General features: G+C 46.9%; 1 protein-coding gene across 8 annotated transcripts in view; it reads left to right on the forward strand.

The window, feature by feature from the left end:
* The window catches only part of DCAF4 (DDB1 and CUL4 associated factor 4), a 30,044-nt gene extending 10,202 nt beyond the window's left edge, over positions 1-19,842 (forward strand). For 3 of the 8 annotated variants that reach the window (XM_038545165.1, XM_038545164.1, XM_038545166.1), the window contains exons 2-16: positions 545-659; positions 1,316-1,509; positions 1,727-1,823; positions 3,877-3,980; positions 4,380-4,537; positions 5,258-5,340; positions 6,517-6,619; positions 8,685-8,828; positions 9,731-9,780; positions 13,790-13,869; positions 15,111-15,209; positions 15,322-15,419; positions 16,485-16,658; positions 17,003-17,117; positions 18,783-18,976. In XM_038545165.1, coding sequence (XP_038401093.1) covers positions 1,735-1,823; positions 3,877-3,980; positions 4,380-4,537; positions 5,258-5,340; positions 6,517-6,619; positions 8,685-8,828; positions 9,731-9,780; positions 13,790-13,869; positions 15,111-15,209; positions 15,322-15,419; positions 16,485-16,658; positions 17,003-17,117; positions 18,783-18,976 — 1,491 coding nt within the window. In that variant the 5' untranslated portion in view covers positions 545-659; positions 1,316-1,509; positions 1,727-1,734. Of the gene's footprint in view, positions 1-544; positions 660-1,315; positions 1,510-1,726; positions 1,824-3,876; positions 3,981-4,379; positions 4,538-5,257; positions 5,341-6,516; positions 6,620-7,319; positions 7,459-8,684; positions 8,829-9,730; positions 9,781-13,789; positions 13,870-15,110; positions 15,210-15,321; positions 15,420-16,484; positions 16,659-17,002; positions 17,118-18,782 lie in introns of those variants that run through there. The other 5 variants (XM_038545170.1, XM_038545163.1, XM_038545168.1 and 2 more) reach the window with 5 other exon arrangements.
* The last annotated feature ends 1,608 nt before the right edge of the window (positions 19,843-21,450 follow it).

The raw sequence follows: 21,450 nt of genomic DNA on the forward strand, positions 1-21,450 counted from the left end.
TCTGCACATAGACCATGTGCTAAGGATATCTTCTTCCTTTTGGGTTGGAGATGGAGCACATACAAATTAAAAACCTGAGCCTGTTCATAAGCCGAGATATAAGGACAGGGGAAATTGGTTAAGCATACGGGAACAGGTGTCTGTTGAGTCTGAGGAGGAATAAGAGCAACAGCCAGGTGGAATGGGTTTGCCAGGAAAAGGCACAAGGACACCTGTTTCCCCAAGACAAGTGGAAGACCATTGGAAATATTAAAGGCAGATACTTGTGGAAGAGAAAGGGTAAAGTTGTAATATTCATACCTGGCAACATCTCTTTTCTACATGAGGTGGAGAGCTATACTAACAAGGAGGATTGGAAGAAAGTGGAAAGGGAATTTGGGACAGGGATAACACCCTGAGTTGTGGGGAGTGACTCCGACTAGGAATAATTAAAGTAGTTTAATTCATAATTTCCCAGCAGAGAATGAAAATAAGACATTTATGATGGCCCCACCTCAGCATGGCTATATGCTTTGCTTAGTAGTGCTTATTAATTCTGGCACAGGACTGGAGAGCGTCTGCTGAAAGTAATCCAAGTTGTGGAATGGCCCAGTAGGGGAGGCAGACTGTCTGAAGCAAGCAAACTGAGGACTTTGTTACAGAATTCACAAAATGTTTGGGTAAGTACTGGACCAGGAGTCCAGACTTCGGGTGTGCTGATGCCAACAAGCATTCCCCATTCAGAAGAAGTTGGAAAATAAAAGCAAATAGTTTTCTAATCTATTCTTTGGTTGCATTCAGTCCTAGAAATGTTCTTCTAATTTTGTGATGGCATTTGAATGTGGTTTTAAAGTATACTGAGTTTAAATAAATAAATAAATAAAAGTATATTCAGTAAGATGTCATCACTGTCTCCTGTTAGTTGGGGCTGGGGAGAGGGGGATGTGAATCAGGTGTTAAGAAAGCATGGAACTCACAGCAACTAGTCCGTGTACCACAGTTTGGTCTTTTTAAGAACTCTTAATGTGATTCCCAATGTTGAAACTGGTGGTTAAGAGATAGATTCAGGCTATACAAGATAAGATTTGAAAAAGCCACTTGAAATATTGTGGCACTATCAGTAAGAAGTGTTTTTATCTCATTCCTTACTTTAAAAAATGCATTTGCACATCTGTCCCTTTAACAGCTTGCATACTTCAGGAAGCTAAACCCTTTATAAAGCACATTGAGAAATCCTACACACTGGCCCTCATTTAACTATGTTCACAGTTTTCCCTGCCCAGTACTGGAATTGTGTAGGAGAAAGTGTTCACTGTCATCTATTCTCTATAAATAGGGATGTGTGTGGACTGAAAGAAAAATTATATGCTCTGGTGTTATCTGGTAAAGAAAAGAAAGAAGAATAACCTAAGAGTTCTCATGCCGGCCTCAACTGCCATCTAATGTAATTGTGAGAATCTGTCATCACCTCACACAGTGACCCAAGGAACCAGAGGTCGGCAGATTGGCAGGCCAGGTATCAACGGTGAGGTAAGAGAAGTGGCTACAGAAGCATGGGCTTTCCTCGGTGTCTCCACCTGGAAGCGGCCCTTTGTAGGTGTGGTGTGGTGGCTCTGGTGAGAACCCAAGTTGGGCCATCCTCTTGCCTAGCTCTGAGCATGAAGGAAATATCAAGAAGCAAACAGAAAAGCACGTGCATGTGCACACACACACATTTGTATGTGAACTTTCTTTTTTTCTCTCTTAGGAGCAGAAATGTATAAAAACAACTGGCAGAATAGAAGACGTGGAAGAAGGAGCCACCAGCAGAACTCTCGGCTCAGACAGCATGGTTCTGATGAGAGGCAAGTGCTGCTGCCTGGGGCCCCTCTAGCACTGTGGCACCCCTTGGTTGTGTGGGAGTCACCATGGTTCTCACCACAATGCGGGGTCTGAGCTGGGGCCCAAGAAGAGTCTGCATCTCTAACAAGATCCTAGAGGGTGCCGCTGCTGGAAGTCAGCCTGCCTGCCACACTTGGAGTAATGAGGAGATACAGCCACACTCTTCTTTCTTTCCAGAGTGACCATGACCTCTGGCCAGAGCACTAGCCAGAGGCTTAGAAGTAAGACATTATCAGGTAGAACTGGAGAGCTGTTTTTCTAGTTTGCAGACTTTTTCCCTCTCTCTCTCTCTCTCTCTCTCTCTCTTTTCCTAGCCAGTGAAAATAGCTAATTCAGCCCAAGACCTTAGAAAGGCTAAATATATAATACTGCATTTAATAAACACAAAAGTGTACAAAATATTACAATGAACATCATATACCCACTACTCAGCTTAGAAAGTTAAACTTAACCTATACTGAGTTGAAGTCCCCGGTGCAAACCTTTTCCACTCTTACTGTTCTTATGGCCAGAAGTCCTATTGGCCCTGAACTATGAAGAGATGTCTTCTCCTGGTGTGGGTGGGTATCTTGGGCCGAGACTAGATTGTATTTCCTTCATGCAGAAGTCTTTGCACCAGAGGAGGACTGCGTGCCAGCAGTCTCAAAACTTCTCCACACTTCAGACCTCCTCCTAACATGGACAGTCAGAAGATGCCAAATACCAAGATGCTTCCTACAACACATGAACCCAAACAATAACAAAAACCATTAAAATGTTTGACATTGCTTTTGCCTATGTGAATTTGGGCAAATTACTTAATCCTTTTGGTCACTCTTGTACAAAAGAGAAGTATTACTTATGAGGTTTGCAATACTGTATGGAAAGCCTCTGATGGGCTGCCTGGCTCAAAATAGGCCCTTTATACACAGTGGGCCTCATTAGGAGCAGAATAAATCTATTACTCTTAGGCCAGAGTCGCAGACTTGACCCATGTTGTAGAATGATCAGGATGATGCCCAGTGTTTGTATGTTTTGTAAGGAGAACTATGGATATTTTTTGGGCCCCACACCTTCCCACAAGAGTACAACGTGTAGCAAAATATGATCTGTGCAAAAAGGAGTCGCAACTCTGCTTTGGCAGAGTCATGTGGAAACATGCTGGACAGCCACCTTCTGGGCTCTGTGGAAAGAATGGAGCAGCAGTCCTTGGACTAGAAATGTAGACATTTGTCATAACCCTTAATCCTTCCTCCTCTTGCTGCTGATTACAGTTGAGCTGCTTCAGAAAGCTCTGGGCCATAAAAAGGGAGAATGAATAATTTTCTCTGAAACTATGTAGTTAGTATTTACAGACAAAAGAGAAAGTTCTTTCATCTCTTCAGCCTAGTTATTCCATTTGTATTCCTTTGGGGGTTGGGGAGGAAGTTCTTGATTTTGAAGCAGATTTTTTCAGGATTCTAAAATTAGGTGTTTTGCTCTATCATTATATCCTTCAGCCTGTAATTGCCACAGAATCTGCTTGTAGCTTCACAAATCAAGTGTTCAAACCATGGCACTATCCCAGTATTAACTGAGCAAATCACCTCTATGCTCTGACCCCCCAATTTTTCCATCTGTTAGGTGATTTAGCCTACTGCTAAATCCAATAAAGAATAAAATGCACCTGGCCTTGTAACTGCTGTTGAGCTGACAAATGAGCCCAGCTGGTAATATTCTTATTGGCAAAGATTATTCCTCTTTTCATCTGGAAATTTCAAAAAGACCTCACAGAATGCTCAAGTGAGGAGATAAGGAAAGGGAATTACTGTGACACACATCCTGTTAAGGATAAGGAGCCAAAACTTTGCCTTAACTTTAGTGTGTGTGTAGTAGATAAACTGCTTTCAAGGAGAAGGGAGAAGTCACATCTCCCCAAGTAATCAGAAGGGTCAGGGGGCCATGGAACTGCCTGAATTGACCCCTGCAGGATCCCACAGTCAGAACAACTGGGACTCAAGCCCTTCACTGCAAGTTACTGTGATTGTGTGTCAACAGGTGTAACTCAGTGGCAGAGCAAAGCCCACAAGATTCTGGTCCCATCAGCGATGATGAGTCCCCATCGACCTCATCCAGCTCAGCTGGGAGTTCTTCTGTGCCAGGTGAGGCAGTCTGCTGAACAGTAGACATCCTGTGGCTCTGCCTGTGGGAAAGATGAAACCTTGTCATCTGGTTACATCTCTTTGGCCTCTTTTAGCCCTCTGTGTCTTTGCTTGCATGTGGTTATGTTCCATGTATGTCACCAGCCCATTCCTGGCTTGGAGGAAATTCTGGAGCAAATCAAAACACTAAATACCCTGGGTGTGTCAGGAATGGGGATCCTGAGGCTGACGGCTCCTCCCATGGGCATGGGATGGTGACTGACAATGTTAGCCCCACCTTCTGCCCCTCAGAACAGATGGGCTCTGTGAGGGGTGGTGTGGACAGGCCCCTGGGTTCCTTCTTAGGTGGGTCAGGGCAGTGTTCTAAGTTGAAGTGGATCTCATTTCTTTTGACTAAAGATCTGCCAGGGTTTTACTTTGACCCCGAAAAGAAACGCTACTTCCGCTTACTCCCCGGACATAACAACTGCAACCCCCTGACAAAGGAGAGCATCCGCCAGAAGGAGATGGAGAGCAAAAGGCTGCAGCTGCTGGAGGAAGAAGACAAGCAGAAAAAGGTGGGCTCCACAGTCCTAGTGGCCATCCTATCTCCCACTGCTGATGAGAGGTGCCAATTAGATGCCCCCATACCACTTCGCATGGTACACTTGAGGGCATGTGGTGTCAAGCTTCCCCCATAGGAATCTGATGAAGGGAATGAGAACAGGCAAGAAATCTCCCACCCACCCCCCTTTCTTAACCTGCAAAATCTCATCAGTGATTCTCACATCTTGTCCTTCCCCAGAGCTGTCTTGAGAAGTGGTGTGATACAGTTTCAGTAACTGTATATCCTAAGTAGAAAACCAAGGTGTGTGGTTTGGGTATGAGGATTTCCTGCATTCCTTCTGGGGATTAGATGCTAGGACATTTAATTGATTTTTGGGAGCTCCCAGGTCACCACAGGTCAAATGGAATGCAGACCTGAGTGACCAGTGCTATTCTTGCACTCATTAGCAGGGTGGCTTCATCTCCTCACCTGGCTTTCCCAGGTAAATTGATGGGGAACTTGGTGGGCACCGAGCCAACTTTCCAGCTCACATGTGCTTTCTTGTGATGGACTTTTCCTCTTGCCAAGGAGAGGAGACCATCAGATCTCTGTACACATAGTTTCTGCCAACTTGGTGCATACAGTTGCTTCTTTGTTCTTTGTTACATCCTATGAAACCAAAAGCATTCTCCATTATCCCATAACATAAAACTTTATTGAATCTTTTTTTTTTTTTTTTTTTTTTTTTTAGAAAATAGCCAGAGTAGGCTTTAATGCATCTTCATTGCTACAGAAAAGCAAGCTGGGTTTTCTCAATGTCACCAGTTACTGCCGGTAAGACAAAGCCTCATTGCTAAGCTTTCTTCGTGGATATTCTTTTCCTATTTCTTATTTCCATAGTCCAAGAAGCCAATCAGGATTAGAGTACATAACCACTCTGAGGAGTCTTCACAATGATGGAAGGGGCCACAGCCTGCCTTCTGCTAAAATCAGCCCTGAGAAAATCATTTTCCCTTTAGAGCACGGGGAGAAACTCCTGCAGGAGGCCAAGGAGAGAGGAGAAGGGATCCAGACAGAGATCCTGAGCAGAAATTTCTCAAGATGTTCCCTCTGTGTTACTCGAAATCATTTTCAGTGTAGTGAAAGGTCCATAACTTCATTCCCATGAGATTTCTGCCTCCTCCCATTCCAATGAATTGTCACCCAAAATAGAGCATTCAGCAGATGTATATATACTGAATTCTGTATACTTGTGATGTCTAGTACAATTTTAACTAAAACCCTGTAAGTTAGTTTGATACTTTCCCCAGTGTCTAGAAGACACTGAGGTTCAGAGTGGGAGCGATTGGCTCAAGGTAAAGCTAGAGAGGGTGGGATCTGCCTGCCTCCACTGCCTGAGTGCCTAAGCCCTGCGTTCTACTGCCTCCTGCTGTGCACGGGCAGGTGAAGAAACATCATGGGGGGCACAGCACTTACTTTGGAGCAGAGTCCCCTTTAGAGAAGGGCAGCCATGCAAGGGTTACCCACCAGGGTAGGTAGGGTATACCTCACTTCTGTTCCCCTCCTAAAAAGGAAAGGAGTTAAGGTCTACCTCTACCCCTCTCAGGAGGAGACTGTAGGTCCCTTAGGGTGGTGGCCTATAGTGTGGAAAGGGAAGGGGCTCCATACTTGGTTCTTAATAACTGGGTGCTCTTTAGCATGCTGTTTCATTTCTCAGAAGTGTTGTTTTCATCTCGGGAGAGTTGTAATAGATTTATCCAAAACCAAATTGGTCTAGTTCTAACTTTCTTTGACCCTGTGAATGGGCCACCCATTTCTTGGCCTTAGTTTTCCTAAGAGTTCTATAATTGAGATTACGTGGGATCCTGATCAACTCCATTGCTGATAATTACTTGGGATGTGAGACAGCTGACTAAGGGAGGTGGTCTCTAGGGTGTGAGCCAGACCAGAGAGCCTCTGGATATCTAGGTACAGCATCCATACCCTCCTTGCCCCTCTTTCCCTCTGCAGTTTAGCTCATGAGCTGCGAGTGAGCTGCATGCAGAGGAAAAAGGTCCAGATTCAGAGCTCGGATCCCTCCGCTTTGGCAAGCGACCGATTTAACCTCATACTGGTGAGTGGGAGGGAGCTTCCTATGGGTGCCAGAGGTATAGCTTTTATCCCCTGACACTATGTGGCTTAACATTGGCTTTTATCAAGCCTAGCTATGTGGAAGCCAGTGCCATGAAAGCTTGTAGTGTCCTCTTGGCTTTACAGTCCTAGCATGTGCCTGGACTACCTGCTGGCAGGTGCTGAGCTGACAGGGCAAGGCATGCTGACCATCCTTACCCCCACTATAGCTCTGTCTATTAATCTGAGAGTCTGGGCCCACAACACACTGAGAACTATCGCAAAGTAATTTTCCCTTGGGTATGTTGGGTACAAACTGAAAGGTACACAGTGGACCAAGGGCTTCTAATCTTTCCTATATTGGGGTATTATCTAGTGGCCAAATCTGAAGTTCCAGTGTCCTTCAGTAGCAACTATGTGTTAATTCCCTTGCTTGCTGGCTCTGACCTAAGTGGCTGGGGCCTGCAGGCCTGTACTCCTAGGCCTGCACATCCAGCACTCTGTTATCATGTCATTTATAGGGAGCAGAGTCTTACTGCTTTAGGTTAGACCTAGAGCTGGAAGCCAAGGCTAAAAGCCAGAGCCAACTGCTTGAATCCAGAGTTCAGAGAAATGTTGACAGAGGACCCAAGGGTCTGCTGAGTGAGACTAGAAGCTTGAGGCCACAGAAGACCATGACCTGCCCTGCAAACCCTGTCCTTCCTGGAGGCTGCGGGAAAGCTGAGGAGAATGAGAGGATACAAGATGGAAAGGCTCAGTCTGGTGAACTGCTGACAGGACTGGAATCTGAAGCCACAAGCTGACCCTGGAGGTCTTGCCCCAGGAGAGTCCTTTATATAAAGGGTATTCCAGGACCCACATTCTCTCCTGTGGCTCTTACTCCCCCATGGGTTTGGGAGTACAATTTACTTGAATCATTAGAAAATGTTCTTGCAGTTCATTCCCCTCAGAAGCTCCTTCCCTGGGGTTCTTCAGTAAAACTGGGTGGGGATGCACGTGCTGGCTGCTTAGTGTGACCTAAGCTATCAGTCCTCATGCTTCATCTCACACAGGCCCTGCACTGGCACGTACAGTTCTAGATGATTAGCTGGCTCTGTGGACCAGAGTGTTGGGAAGGGTGCTTTGCCACCAAAGATCAGTTTTTCAGATCTGATTCTAGTCACTGTAATGATTCTTCAGGAAACGTGCTTTCCAAGTAAACTTGAAAAGTGAATACATTTTCACCAGCATCCAAACTCATGTATGTATATTTATAAATATATATAAAACACATAAATATATAGGGTTTTTATTTTGAATTTTTAACCATGTTTTTTAAGTGAGAAAAAAAATAATTCATATCCCAGTGCAATTTTTTCTATTGTAAATATTTTTTCAGTGCAGTAGCCTTTTTTTTTTTTTTTTTTTTAAATGGGGAGAAAAGCACCTGTAAAATAGGAATCCAGTTTTGGTGTTTGTTTTGTTTTTAAAGATTTTGTTTATTTATGAGAGATCTAGAGAAAGAGAGGCAGAGACATAGGCAGAAAGAGAAGCAGGTTCCATGCAGGGAGCCCAATGCAGACTTGATCCTGGGACTCCAGAATCACCCTGAGCCAAAGGCAGATGCTCAACTGCTGAGCCACTCAGGCGTCCCAGGAATCCAATTTTGTATCCTCCTTTTACTCCTTCACAGGGGTATAACTAGCATTTTCCACATTATGTGTACTGTTCATGATGGCTATATGTCACCATGTGGCTCATCTAAACATTTCGCATGGGTGGACCCTAGAACTCTTCCACACCCAGTTCTGAGTGGAGTCAACTGTGTGGACCTCAGACTTCTTGACGGTGCCCCCTCACTGTTGTTATCCCTGCTTCTGGATTGTGAGACTAGATACCTATCAGTCTTGCCCAGTGACAGCTGGGCTGAGTAGGGGCAAGTTAGGTTACTTCTATGCTTCCTCTTGGGTGGGAGCGCTCACCAGGTAGAAGTGCACGGAGCGTGGGATCTGAAAGAGATAGGCAGATGATCTTGGGCAGTTCGTCCGGCTCAGCCAGGGAGGTGACCTGCAGTCTCTTTTCCCCTCCAGGCGGATACCAACAGTGATCGACTCTTCACGGTGAATGACGTAAAAGTTGGAGGCTCCAAGTACGGCATTATCAGCCTGCGAGGCCTGAAGACCCCCTCACTCAAGGTGCATATGCATGAAAACCTGTACTTCACCAACCGGAAGGTATGTTGTCTTTCCAATTAATTAGCCTTGCCATTGCCTTTGATCCAGGGGCCCTGCTGTAGTTGGCCCAGTTCAGAGGAGAGGAGAGAACTTTATGGAGAAGGTGGGGCTTGAGTACCTATCCTCCCAAGGGATCATGGAGTCAGAGATCTTGAGAACCCATAGGGGAAGAAAAGGGCCTTGAGTGTCTTATCTTGGAAGGGAAATCCTGTCAACAATTGAGAGAAGGCGTGAAACTTCTTTAGGCTTGAAAGGCTTCTCTAACTGGTTGTGCAGACCTCCTCTCCAGGAGGATAGAGGTGATCCAAAGGAGCCCTTGCCAAGCGCAGAGTTCCTGGGCAGTGGGCTGTGCTAGTTTGGGTGGACAGTTTTCTTGTGCATCAGTCACTCAGCCAGTCCATAGCCTATACAGAAGTTACATAAATTTAACACAGCCTCCTGTCCAGGGTGTGTCAATATTAAATTCCCCTGGGTGATGACTGCGTAAGAAGTGGCACCATTCTGTTCATTGGGAACATGGACCACAAGATGGACACAAGGTGAAAATGGTTTCTGAGTGAAGTGAGATACAGTATGCCTTTTTCAGAGTTAGGTTTGTTTCCAGCTATTGCAAAGAAGCCATCCCTACACCAGAGAGAGTAGCAGAATTCTCACTGTGAGGTCCATGCTGATGGCAGAGGACCAAAGTGTAAGGGTTACTTCCTGTTCCTCTTCAGGCCCTGCATGGTGGAGCAGGGAACTTCCCTGTTCTGATGCTTGTTCCAGCCCCTCTAGGAGTGAGAGTGAAGAAAGAAATACCATGTCTGTATCCCCACTAGTTATTCCATAGGAAAGCATTTCTCTTTCTCCGTGAGCTAGCAGTCAAACCAATCTTTCCTTCTCACTGTGTTCTTCCTCACCAGGTGAACTCTGTGTGCTGGGCCTCACTGAATCACCTGGATTCCCACATTCTGTATCTTTTGTTAGAGGAAGAGGTTTGCTGGGCAGGCCATGGCCTAGTGTGGAGCTGGGCGTCTGTGGGGTTTGTGAGGCAGCATCTTAGTGGTCAGAAGTCTGCACCATTTTGTACACGTCTCACCTTTGAGGAAAGAATAGTGCAGCTAAGTGGCAAACAGGATGGCTGTGGAGCACAGAGAAGTAGCGGGGTTCCCAGGATGACATTTATGTCACTTTATGCCAGACACAGTTAGGGACAGGAAAGCCTTAACAACAGGAACCCCACAGCCTCCTGAGGTGAAGGAGGAGGAGCTCAGAGCTGCAGTGGTTTGAGGGTGGGCTGGGCCTCTGGCAGTGGAGAGACCAAGGGCGGACATCAGTAAAGCATCCTTCGACATTGGACCATGGGTGTGTGGACTCTCTGCCTAGGATCCCTGCCAGAGACAGCGCCTTTTTGTTGTTGTTTTTATTTGAGAGTGAGAACAAGAGCAAGAATGAGCATGAGCAGGGCAGGGTAAAGGGCAGAGGAAGAGGAAGAAGCAGACTCCCTGCTGAGCAGGGAGCCCAACAAGGGGCTAAGTCATTGATCCTTGGGATCATGACTTGAGCTGAAGGCAGACGCTTAAACTAGCTACCCAGGCGCCCCCAGAGACAGCGTTCTTTAGAACATTCTCCATTCTAGTCTCTGCCATCTCAGAGAACAATCAGGACTCTTTTACTAAGAGCACAGGAGTACAGTGTCAGGCTGGTTGGACCCTCCCTCTGGAATCCCTGGGGGCTGTTGATGATGGACAAGAAAACTGTGTCCTATGCTTCTGGGACTAGTATTGTTTGACCCAAAGCCACATGTTCATGAGTCTTATCTTTGATTCATTTTCATAATAAATGAATTCTTAAAACCCTGTAACCACTCATACCTAGTGCCTACTTCACGAGTTGTCACAGGGCTAACATTAGTTAATGTCTATGAATGCACTTAGCACTGTGCTTGACACATCACATAGGTCCTCAACACGTGATGGCTGAATCAGAACCTGTTGGGGGTTTTTTAATTTGTCCTATAGCACTCTTTTTAAAAGCTTATGGTACATCAGAGCTCTGGTTATAAACTGTGCGGTTAGTAAATTGAAAATTTATGTGGCTTTCATGTGGTGGGATTCTATAGGAGTGTAAGACCATTTGTTACTGTGATGATGTTCCCAGAGGACAGAAGAGACCAGGTCTTAAAGGACAGAAAACAAGAACCTTGCTCTGATTTCTGATCTTAAAACAGGATGACATTTCCCCAGGTTTTCTCCTTATGCTAAGGAGAAGATAAAAATCCATATAAGTGGCTTTATTTTTTTTTAATTTTTATTTATTTATGATAGTCACACAGAGAGAGAGAGAGGCAGAGACATAGGCAGAGGGAGAAGCAGGCTCCATGCACTGGGAGCCCGACGTGGGATTCGATCCCGGGTCTCCAGGATCGCGCCCTGGGCCAAAGGCAGGCGCTGGGCCAAAGGCAGGCGCTAAACCGCTGCACCACCGGGGATCCCCATGTAAGTGGGTTTAAAGAGCGTGGTGTATAACTTTGTCATCCGCTTGCCCTCTGGTGGTCATTTCAGGTAATCTCCAGGCTTCTGTGTTCCTGCTGCTTCTGCTGAAGGTCATGGAACTTCTCCCTTTACCAAAATGTCAGTTTGTTGAGCCCAGTCCTCTGCATTTCCCCTACAGAATGGGGAAAGGTTAGGCTTGAAGCTGCCCTTCCTGGGCTTTCCAACACCTGTGGCCTCTGAAGTGACCAAATCTGGTAATGGCCTCATTAGTATCACACCAAGTTTGGGGTAATCTAGATCTGAGTCCTGGTAACTAAAAGTGCACCTGGGTAGGGATCCCCTCCACACATCCTTGCCTTCCAAACCCAGAAGCAAAAGAGGTTTCTTTAGGAAAGACTTTGGCTGCCCAGCTGTGGGATTATCATTTATAGCTTCAGCAGTCTCCCTATTGGAAATACTTAACAAGGGCCTACTGCCCAAGGCAGCGTGACATGCACACATCACACATTCAGACAATCAGGGATTTTGCCTGATTGCTTTGCATGTGTTTTCAGTGAGGGTGTGTGTGTTTGTTCTACCAAAATCTATTAAACAGATGCAATCCCTGTGCAAGTGCTAGAGAGGGCAGTGCAGGAGGCGTTCAGTCTCTGTGGGGCAGGTGGATGCTAGCAGGATGGAGAAATTGGGGTGGCCTTCCTAGAGGAGACAGAGCTTCCAGCAGAAGGAAGAGGCAGAGAGGAGCTTGGCACATGGGACAGTGGTAAGTGGTCTGGTATCTGATGTCTCTGGCAAGGTGGGGCCGCTGCTGCTGGGATGTTCTGGAGGATTGTGGTGCTGGAGGTGTAGCTTAGGAGAGGTGGGCAAGGGTGGGACCTCAGGCAGAGGGCTGCTGCAAGACTACGGACAGGGGAGAGGGTGTGGTGGATGAGCAAGGGTGGAGGAGAGGCACAAGTCGGGGAGTTGTAGGATCTAGGCCATGAAGTATAGGTGATTAGAGAAAGTCCAAGCGGGGCCTGCTAGAAGGTGGTCGTGGAGGTCACCACTGAGTGTGTCGTTACAAACGGTGCCACATGACCGCAGGCAGGACTGGAAAGATCCACATGAGAAACAGAGTCTGTTGGAAACCTCAGGGAGGGTATTTCACTGGGACGTTAGTGTCAGACCTAGGTTTCAGTGCTGAAGAGGGAAGGGAAGGGAAGGAAGTGGAAGAAACACAAACTCCTCTGAGGTGAAGGGAGAGGGAGCAGGTCAGTCAAAGACAATCCAATCTGATAGACACATACCGGACAATCCAATCCGATAGGCAAGGCACAGATGGAGGTGGTTCAAAGAAAAGGAAACCCAAGTGACTGATCCGATGCATCAGCACACCCAGTTCTAGTCCAGGAAACTAAAGTTAAAATGATATGTTCGTTTATAGCCATTCAGATGAGCAGAAATCTTAAGTCTGATAACGCCCAGTTTTGGCAAATGGGAAAGACTGCTGGGGTAAGAAAATCATAAAACCCCTTTTGGATGAAGGTGCACATACCTTCCCACCCCACGGTCCCACACCAGATGTGGACACTGGAGCCTGTTTCCAGACTGCACGTCATGACCTCCATCCATGGGTCGCAACATCATTTTGAAACCATTCTTTTAATGCAGTAGACTAGAAAGTTATGAGTCTCATATTCAGTAAGGGTGAATATTTTATGAAACTTTTGTATGTAAGTGGCATGTAGCAGCATAAAACAAAACTCATACCATGGGTACAAGAAAACAATGCCTTAAAGCAGCTTCCCCCACATGGAGTACAAGACAGAGAAACAGGAGGGGGATGCTCATTCCAGCAGCAGAACGAAAAAACTCAAAACAGTGTAAGTGCCCATCAGCAGGAGATGAGTCAGATGAATTTGTATGTTTGTTCAAAGATGTGCTCCACTGGGAAGGTGAAGAGACTGGAGCTACAAACATCAACACAGATGAATCTAGGAGACAGTGGAGATGGAACAGTTGTAGAAGATGCTCTGTGGAAAGAATAGAGCATGGCCCAGAACTCAGACCAGTTTTAGAATGTGATACTGGGTAGGGAAGAGGGAGGAATTGGACTGGGGAGGGGTCAGGGAGACATTGAACTATCTATGGCCTTTTTTTCCTTTAAAAAAATCTGAAACTAGGGGTGCCTGAGTGGCTCAGTTGCTTAAACTTCTGCATTCGGCCCAAGTCATGATCTCAGGATCTTGGAATCAAGCCCCACGTCAAGCTCCCTGCTCATTGGGGAGTCTGCCTCCCCCTCCCCCTTGCTGTTCTCCCCCCCCCCCCCCCCCCCCCCCCGCTTATGCGTGCTCGCTCTCTGTCAAATATTATTTTTTAATCTGAAACTAAATATGGAACATGTAAATGTATTGACTCTGGCTCATGGTGTTAGTTTCTTGAAGGGTACTAATGCCCATTCTCTTCCCGAAGGACAGCCTTGTACTTGACTATCCTTAACAGCTTTTCCAGGCTCTGCCTCATGGGAATCGCAGAGACTCCAGGCTGTGCCACCCTGCTCCCAGCATCGCTGTTCGTCAGTAGCCATCCAGGTACCAGGTCCTTTCCCTTTGGATGAGGAGGTGCTCTGAGGGAGGTCTCAGTCCCCGCCTCCCAGGAGCTACAGCCCATGATGGTGTATACCCCATGGAGAAGGCAGGGGCAGGAGGGCTGGGAACCACAAGCTGCGCGAGTCCAAGTCAGTCTGCAGAAGTACTTGTAGGAGAATTCTTTAAATATGACCCAGGATTTGTACGTACATCTTTACCTACCCCTTCTTTGAGGTCAGTTCAGCAGCCAGGAAAGTTAGTGTTTGTAACCAGTGCAAGAGATCAAAATATTTATTTGGGCTGCCCATACAGATCACACAGAAAAGCCTGGTGGGTGCTGCTGGGGATGCTTGGATTCTATGTGCAGGGAGGCAGTCAGACTTCTTCCTGGCAGCATTCCAGGTGTTAAGTTTTCAGTCTCTCAGAGAATTAGGATCCATTAGACAAGGGCCAGGCCTCTTAAGAGTACAGGCCTTCAGGCAGACCTGGCATGAATCCTGGCTCTCTACCCCTTACCAACTTGAACAGATTGCTTACCTTATGTGAAGAGAACACCTACCCCATCGGGTCACGTAGAGAATTAAGTGAGATGATGCATACTCAGCCTTGTGCCTGACGTTTCATCGTGCAGTAAGCGTATGGCAGGAGTATGGGTTGCTACCATTTTTATAGATGGGGAAACTGAGGCATAGAGGTTCAGAACCTGCCTTACAGAACTGACCTGTGGTGTCATAAGTCAGGATAGTGGTTCCCTCTAGGGAAGAGTGTTATGAGCGTTATCAGAGTACTGGCATGTTCTGCTTAACCCGAGTGGTGGTTACATGGCTACATTTACTTATAACTCATTGCACTATATATTTGGGGGGTATGCCCTTTATTATTAATTAAAAGGCTTATTTTAAAAATGTTTTGCTTGAGGTCACACATCTAATAGTGTGATGTGGGATTGAAACCCTCTTGTAAAGAAACACAACCCGGCCTCCCTGCTGGCAGTTAGTAGTTCCAACACTAATGCTGGGAAGTCAGGAAAGATTCATGTGCTCATTCTCAGAATGACCCATTTTGAGCCAGGTACCCCAGCTGTGTCTCTTCCTTGTTACCATATAAAACCCAGAGTGGGCCAAGGTGTAGATCTCTGAACATCCATTCCTGGAGGTTTCCCACATAAGTGGTCACTGGGCTGGCAGCATGGAGGGAAGGTCCCCTCAAGAGCAGCCATCTTTTATATTCACCATTGCGCTCAGCAGGAGACCGGCCTGGCATGCTCTGCAGCTTCCGGATCCCTGGCGCCTGGTCCTGTGCATGGTCCCTGAACATTCAGGCAAACAACTGCTTCAGTACAGGTGAGCCACAGCTGCTCCCACGGTCCCCAGAGGACAGACCTTCACAAACTTGAAACTCCTGTTTCAAGACCATGAGTGATATTTGTCTCTCTGCCCCATCTGTCTCTGTCAGGCTTGTCTCGGCGGGTCCTAGTGACCAACGTGGTGACGGGACACCGGCAGTCCTTTGGGACCAGCAGTGATGTCTTGGCCCAGCAGTTTGCCCTCATGGTTGGTTGGTTAGATGGGGGTGGGGATGGACAATGTAAAGTTTCCCACGGGTGGAAATTTTGCTGGATCGAAACTGGATTCCTCTGTGGCATCTGGTCACTTCTCATTTTTGGGGGGGGGAAGGACATTAGAAAGGATTAGCAGGTTACTTGGTGATTATATATGTACTGGATGAAAATGGCTGATTTAGAAAGGCCTGGCTAAACTCGCTTTAAACAACTTCTATTTAAATGAATTGTTAGCAGTTTTTGAGTACTTGGATTAGCCAGAAAGACAAAAAAAAACTTTTTTTAAAGATTTTATTTACTTATTCATGACACACACAGAGAGAGAGAGAGAGAGAGGCAGAGGCACAGGCAGAGGGAGAAGCAGGCTCCATGCAGGGAGCCTGACGTGGGACTCGATCCCGGTCCCCAGGATCAGGCCCTGGGCTGAGCCACCCGGGCTGCCTGAAAATTTTTTTTTTTTTTGAAATTTTTTTAATGTATAAATTAAATCTCAATTCTGAACACTTACTAGCTTCAGACATAGTTTTCAAATTATATATTTTAAATTTTTTAAATCAAAATTCCACTCAATACTACATTTCAGAGACTTATCCATTGAAAATGCCATCTTTAAAAGTATGGAGGAGGGAGTGTACCAAGCTCCTTTCTGCAGTAAGCACAGAGTGTATCATTCAGGTTTCTTCAGCCGTCTGCCCCATTTGGGACTACAAGCCTTCCCTGCATCTCTGATCCCTCCTACTCCATTCTCCTCCCCCTGGCTCTGATAAGGGACCTTGGTGGACATAAGCTACCATCACTTGAGCATCACAGAGTTTGAGGCCTAAGGGGCCAATGCAGCCAGCAGGGAGGATGCTGGAAGACACAAAGGGTCCGGTTCTTTTACCTTTTCATAAGGAACTCTTCCAGCTACACCGAGGCTCAAACCCTGGCCACACCATCGCCCACAACCTGTAACCTAGGGGCTAGGAGAGGGGAAACAAGGCAGGGGTTGTGTCTGGAGGGCACAACCCTCCCAGCCTTAAGAGGAGGTGGTACCAAACAGTCCCTCTTTCCATAGGCTCCTTTGCTGTTTAACGGCTGTCGTTCTGGGGAGATCTTTGCCATAGATCTACGTTGCCGAAATCAGGGCAAGGGCTGGAAGGCCACCCGCCTATTCCATGACTCAGCAGTGACCTCTGTGCAAATCCTCCAAGAAGAACAAAACCTGATGGCATCCGACATGGCAGGAACGGTAGGAGTTCCTGGCTCTTCAGAAAAGACCCTCTTGTTGGGGCGCTTGGCTGGCTTATTCAGAGGAGCATGCAACTCTTGATCAAGCCCTAGGTTGGGTGCAGAGATTACATTACAATAAAATCTTTTAAAAGATAAAGACTCTTCTGCCAGGTGGTAGCTGGGGAGAGACCAAGTTGAAGGGCAGCTGCTTTGCTGCCCACTGGGAGCCCCGCCTGGTCTAGACAAACACGAAACTGGTTTTGGTGCTTTTGAAACTTAGATTCCCCTAACTCTGAGAAGTGTTTGGAGACCACCTTGCCCTGCCTGGGTTCACTATCTAATGGCCTCTTGTGCTTTCCACAGATCAAGCTGTGGGACCTGAGGACCACTAAGTGTATAAGACAGTATGAAGGTCATGTGAACGAGTATGCCTACCTGCCCCTGCATGTGCACGAGGAAGAAGGAATTGTGGTAGCAGGTACCTGGGGAAGGGAAGCTCTTTCTGTCCCATCAGATAAAATGGCAGAGGGAGAAACTCCTCCACATGAGAACTGAGTACATGGGACTGTGGACTGTTGGAGAGACTAGGTGGGACATTGAAGAGGATGTTATTGAGCAGCAGTTAAACACCCACCAGTTAGAACAGCCCTTTGTCCTCACACGAGTGGGAGAACATAACCTCAGTAACAGGCAAGCTACGTGCAACAAAACGCAGCAGCTTGGGAGGCCTGGGTGTTCACCTGGTCTGCATTCAGTGTGGCCCTTATCCCGTCCTGTTCAACAGCGTGGGCTTCCCTGTTCTTTGTGCTCACTTTCCAGCAGAGCATGCTGAGAAAAGAAGTTAAAGTCATTGTAACAGAACTGGTCCTGATCCCCTTGACACCGTCCCTGAGGATCCGTATTACAGAATAGAGCAGAAGTGTTGAGCCACTAAATTCCCTGGGAAGATGGGATGCCTGGGTGGCTCAGGGGTTGGACGTCCAACTTTGGCTCAGGTCGTGCTCCAGGGGTCCTGGGATCGAGTCCCACATCGGGCTCCCTGCATGGGGCCCGCTTCTCCCTCTGCCTGTGTGTGTCTCTGCCTCTTTCTCTGTGTGTCTCATAAATGAATAAATCGAAAATTCCCTTGAAGAGTTACAGGTTGATCACAGATTTTGCTGTTTCTGGGAGGACAGAATGCTCCGATATCATGAAAGTTCGGTGGTTTGGTTTGACACATGAAATAAGCCCTTGACATTAAGGAATATATTCTTAGTCTTGACATGTCCTCAGATGTGCAGATATGCCTACAGAATGTACTTATTCTCCATGAATCTTTTTTTGTGCCAAAGAAGCATCACTTTGTTAGAACTTTCTCAGGCTTGTTTACTACTCTCCACCCCCAGCAGCAGTTAGCTTCCTGTTTAAGCCTAGTTTCCATCCCAGAAGAGCTGCTGTGCTCCGAATAACAGGAAAGAGAGGAGCCCCGCGGAGAGGCAGGCATGGGTGGTGGACTAGTGCAGTCCTCTGTGAGCCGCACAGCCTGAGCCATGCCGAGGGAGTGCCGGTGGCCGCATAGCCTCTCCAGTGGCAAAGTCCGTGAGACCCTAAGACCTTCCTCAGAAGGTCTCCAGTAGCGTGTCGGGGCTCCTGCAGACAATGGTTGTTTGGTGCCACGTTCCTCACAGCTGTGAGCCCTGAAGACTTAGCTGGTCTTAGGAACTGAGCCATTAAACCAGAAACAGCTCTGGTGAGAGTTGTCGCCTGGTTTGTCCCCAGGATATTTTGAAGTGAAGAGATCTTCCTGGTTACTCTTTTACAAAGAGGAAACCTGTTGCTCCCCCTTGAATAGACCTTGATGCAAGAGAAGTAGAGCACCCACCTCTTAGGATGCCTTGTGCACCAGCCAAGGTGTCACACAGCCAGCCAGTGCATCCTGCGACTTGGAATACCTGTGACTAGTTGTGATTCTAGAGCACCAGACCTGCAACTTTTGATTTTCAAGAAGTACATATTCTCAGAAATCATTTTCATTTGGGTTTGTGTTTTGGCTCCTGTGGAGTCCCGTCTAGTCTTAGGAATCATGAGAAGCTAGGTCCACGTGTATACAAGTGCTCCTGTGTGTTCGCTCACTAACCTTCCGTGTCTCTTCTCTCTCTCCCAGTGGGCCAGGACTGCTACACGAGAATCTGGAGCTTCCATGACGCCTGCCTGCTCAGAACCATACCCTCTCCACATCCTACCTCTAAGGCTGACATACCCAGTGTGGCCTTCTCTTCTCGGCTCGGGGGCTTCCGGGGAGCCCCAGGGCTGCTCATGGCTGTCCAGCAGGACCTTTACTGTTTCTCCTACACCTAATTCCACAGGGTACAGCCTGGAGGGATGTGGATTTGACTTAAGAAGTAAGGAGCAGCTATACTTCTGCCACAGTTGCTGTTTCCAGTGAGGGCATTTTAAGTAGACGTTCTGTGTACACAGATCCATCCATCCAGCTGTCAGGAAGTAGGTACTGTTTTATGTGGAGACACTTCAGTAAAGTTATTTCAGTTAAGTTGTGAGCTCAGAGAGCTCAAAAGTCCTTTTCATAAAAGGTACTTATTTCCTTGTTGAATTCCTTAGAATACTCTGTGTCCCCCCTCCCTTTTTTTTTTTTTTTTTCTTAAAAAATACTTTTTCTAAGGGCTAAAGATTGGCAGTAACTAAACTAAAACTGTTTCTTTTACCAAAAGCCCTTTCAAGAGGGCTAATGATGAGGTTGGGTGAGACTGTGGTGCAGTGAGTGCCTAGGTCCCAAAAAGATCTGCATGTGGACTGGAGAAAGCCAGCTGGGGAGACAGGGAGGGAGGTGGGGAAATCATTTCTCAGTCTCTAGAGGTAAAGATTGAAGGCTGGATTTTGCAGTCATTAAAAAGCCTTCTCAGACTCATTCAACATCCACAGACCTCACTTTCTCCTTTTATCACCATCCAGAGGCATTGGAAGGAAAAATGGATCTTTCTAGATGCTCGAGGTTTTAAACAGGTCCTAGCATACTTTGTGGAGGCACCTTCCAGAATGTTAAGTACAACAGCTCCTATTTCTGTAATGGTGATTTAGAATGTCAGATTACAGGGCCCCGTCTCAAAGAAAATTGGCCTTGACTTTCTGTAATCTAGAAGCACTTTGAGATGTTTATACAGCGTTCAAGAGCCTTTCTACCAAACAATAAACTAGAAAGAACTGTGTGTTGCATTGCTTCTGTTAACGATTCAGAAGATCATGATTGATGATTGTTCACTACAGCAGTGAAACCAGCTGTGTAACAGCTACTCAAATCTTGGGTGAGGGGTAATACAGACCAGCTGTAGTGGCTTTGCTAGAGAGCGTTAACCTTGGCCCCCAGACCCAGGCCCCCCTGCCTGCTCTGTGCACACCCTAAGAAGCTGACCTGGAAGGACAACAGCAGTGGACTCCCTGCCCACCCCTCTGCTGGGATGTGGCGGGCTGAGGCTGTGTTCCTCCACCCAAGGCTGCAGCTCCTGTTGGAACATCACACCCTCTAGGTTCCAGCACCTTCTTTCCATTTGTCCCTTCAGATCTACTAGTAACTGCACCTCACTTGCTAGCCCAGGAACTTTGCCAATTAAACTCCAATTACACCCTTGAGTGGTAGTAATTCTGTTTTCTGCCAGAACTCTAGTACAGAGGACCAAATCCAAAAAAAAGAGCAGACTGGCTATCCGATAGATGAGCTATGTTACATATTTTTAGTGCTTCCTATTTTATAAAGAATTTTCTCCCATCTTACTTGATCCTTGTAACAACCCATAACGGTGGCACAGCAGTAGTAACGTACAAATTACTAGAATCACTTTACAGCTGGAGAAGGCTGCGCACAGAGGTACTGACTTTGCTCCAATCACAGACTGGTCAGCAGAGCTGGGACTTGGGGCCACGTCCTCTGCTGCTCACATGCCTCCAGTCACTGATGATCCTTGTGTTATAACAGTAAGTGCTGTGGAGAAGTCAGGAAATGGCTTGGTGCAAGTGTAAGCACGCAGTGCTAAGGATTCATGATATCCAATCACCAGGTAAATGAATTTTTCTGGTCCTCAGCAGTGGTAAGTTTGCTAATTGCCAAGATTCTTAAGTGTTCAGTCATTTAGATTTGGTCCCTGTATCTGCAGCCCTGGCACAGTGATGTGCACATAAGTCTCAGAAAATATCTGCATGACTGAAGGGTCCAGGTGGCCACTGTCACTCTGGGGTTTTTCGGATTCACTTTGGTGACGTGTCCCTGCCCAGGAACACAAGCATAAATGCTGAGGCACAGGGCACCTGGGTGGCTCAGTGATTGAGCATCTGCCTTCGGCTCAGAGTGTGATCCCGGGATCCTGGGATCAAGTCCCACCTTGGGCTCCCTCATGGAGCCTGCTTCTCCCTCTGCCTATGTCACTCTGTCTCTGTCTCTCGTGAATAAATAAATCTTAAAAAAAAGAAAATGCTGAGCCATGAACCTAACATCCACTCACTTCTGTCCCCACAAGTTTGGGGTTATCACTATATACAAAAGTTCATTACAGGATCTGCAATTTTAAATTGCTGGTATCGGCCATCTCCTACAGTTTTCCCCATGGTTCTGTACTTCCTGTGGAGCTGAGTGCCTGTGGGTACTACCGGGTCTGATTCTGAGCTCTCCCCACACAGTGGGGACATCAGGAGAATGGCAGGGGAGTTCGACACGATGCCTTCTGAACTCTAAAACACCTGTGTCCCAGCCCAAGTTCCTCGTTAGCCAGTTACAGCCATCAAAGGATCCTTTTCGATTTCCCCTAGGCTTTTTTAAAAAGGAG

Source organism: Canis lupus, chromosome 8, assembly GCF_011100685.1.
Source record: "Canis lupus familiaris isolate Mischka breed German Shepherd chromosome 8, alternate assembly UU_Cfam_GSD_1.0, whole genome shotgun sequence".
Lineage (NCBI taxonomy): Eukaryota > Metazoa > Chordata > Mammalia > Carnivora > Canidae > Canis > Canis lupus.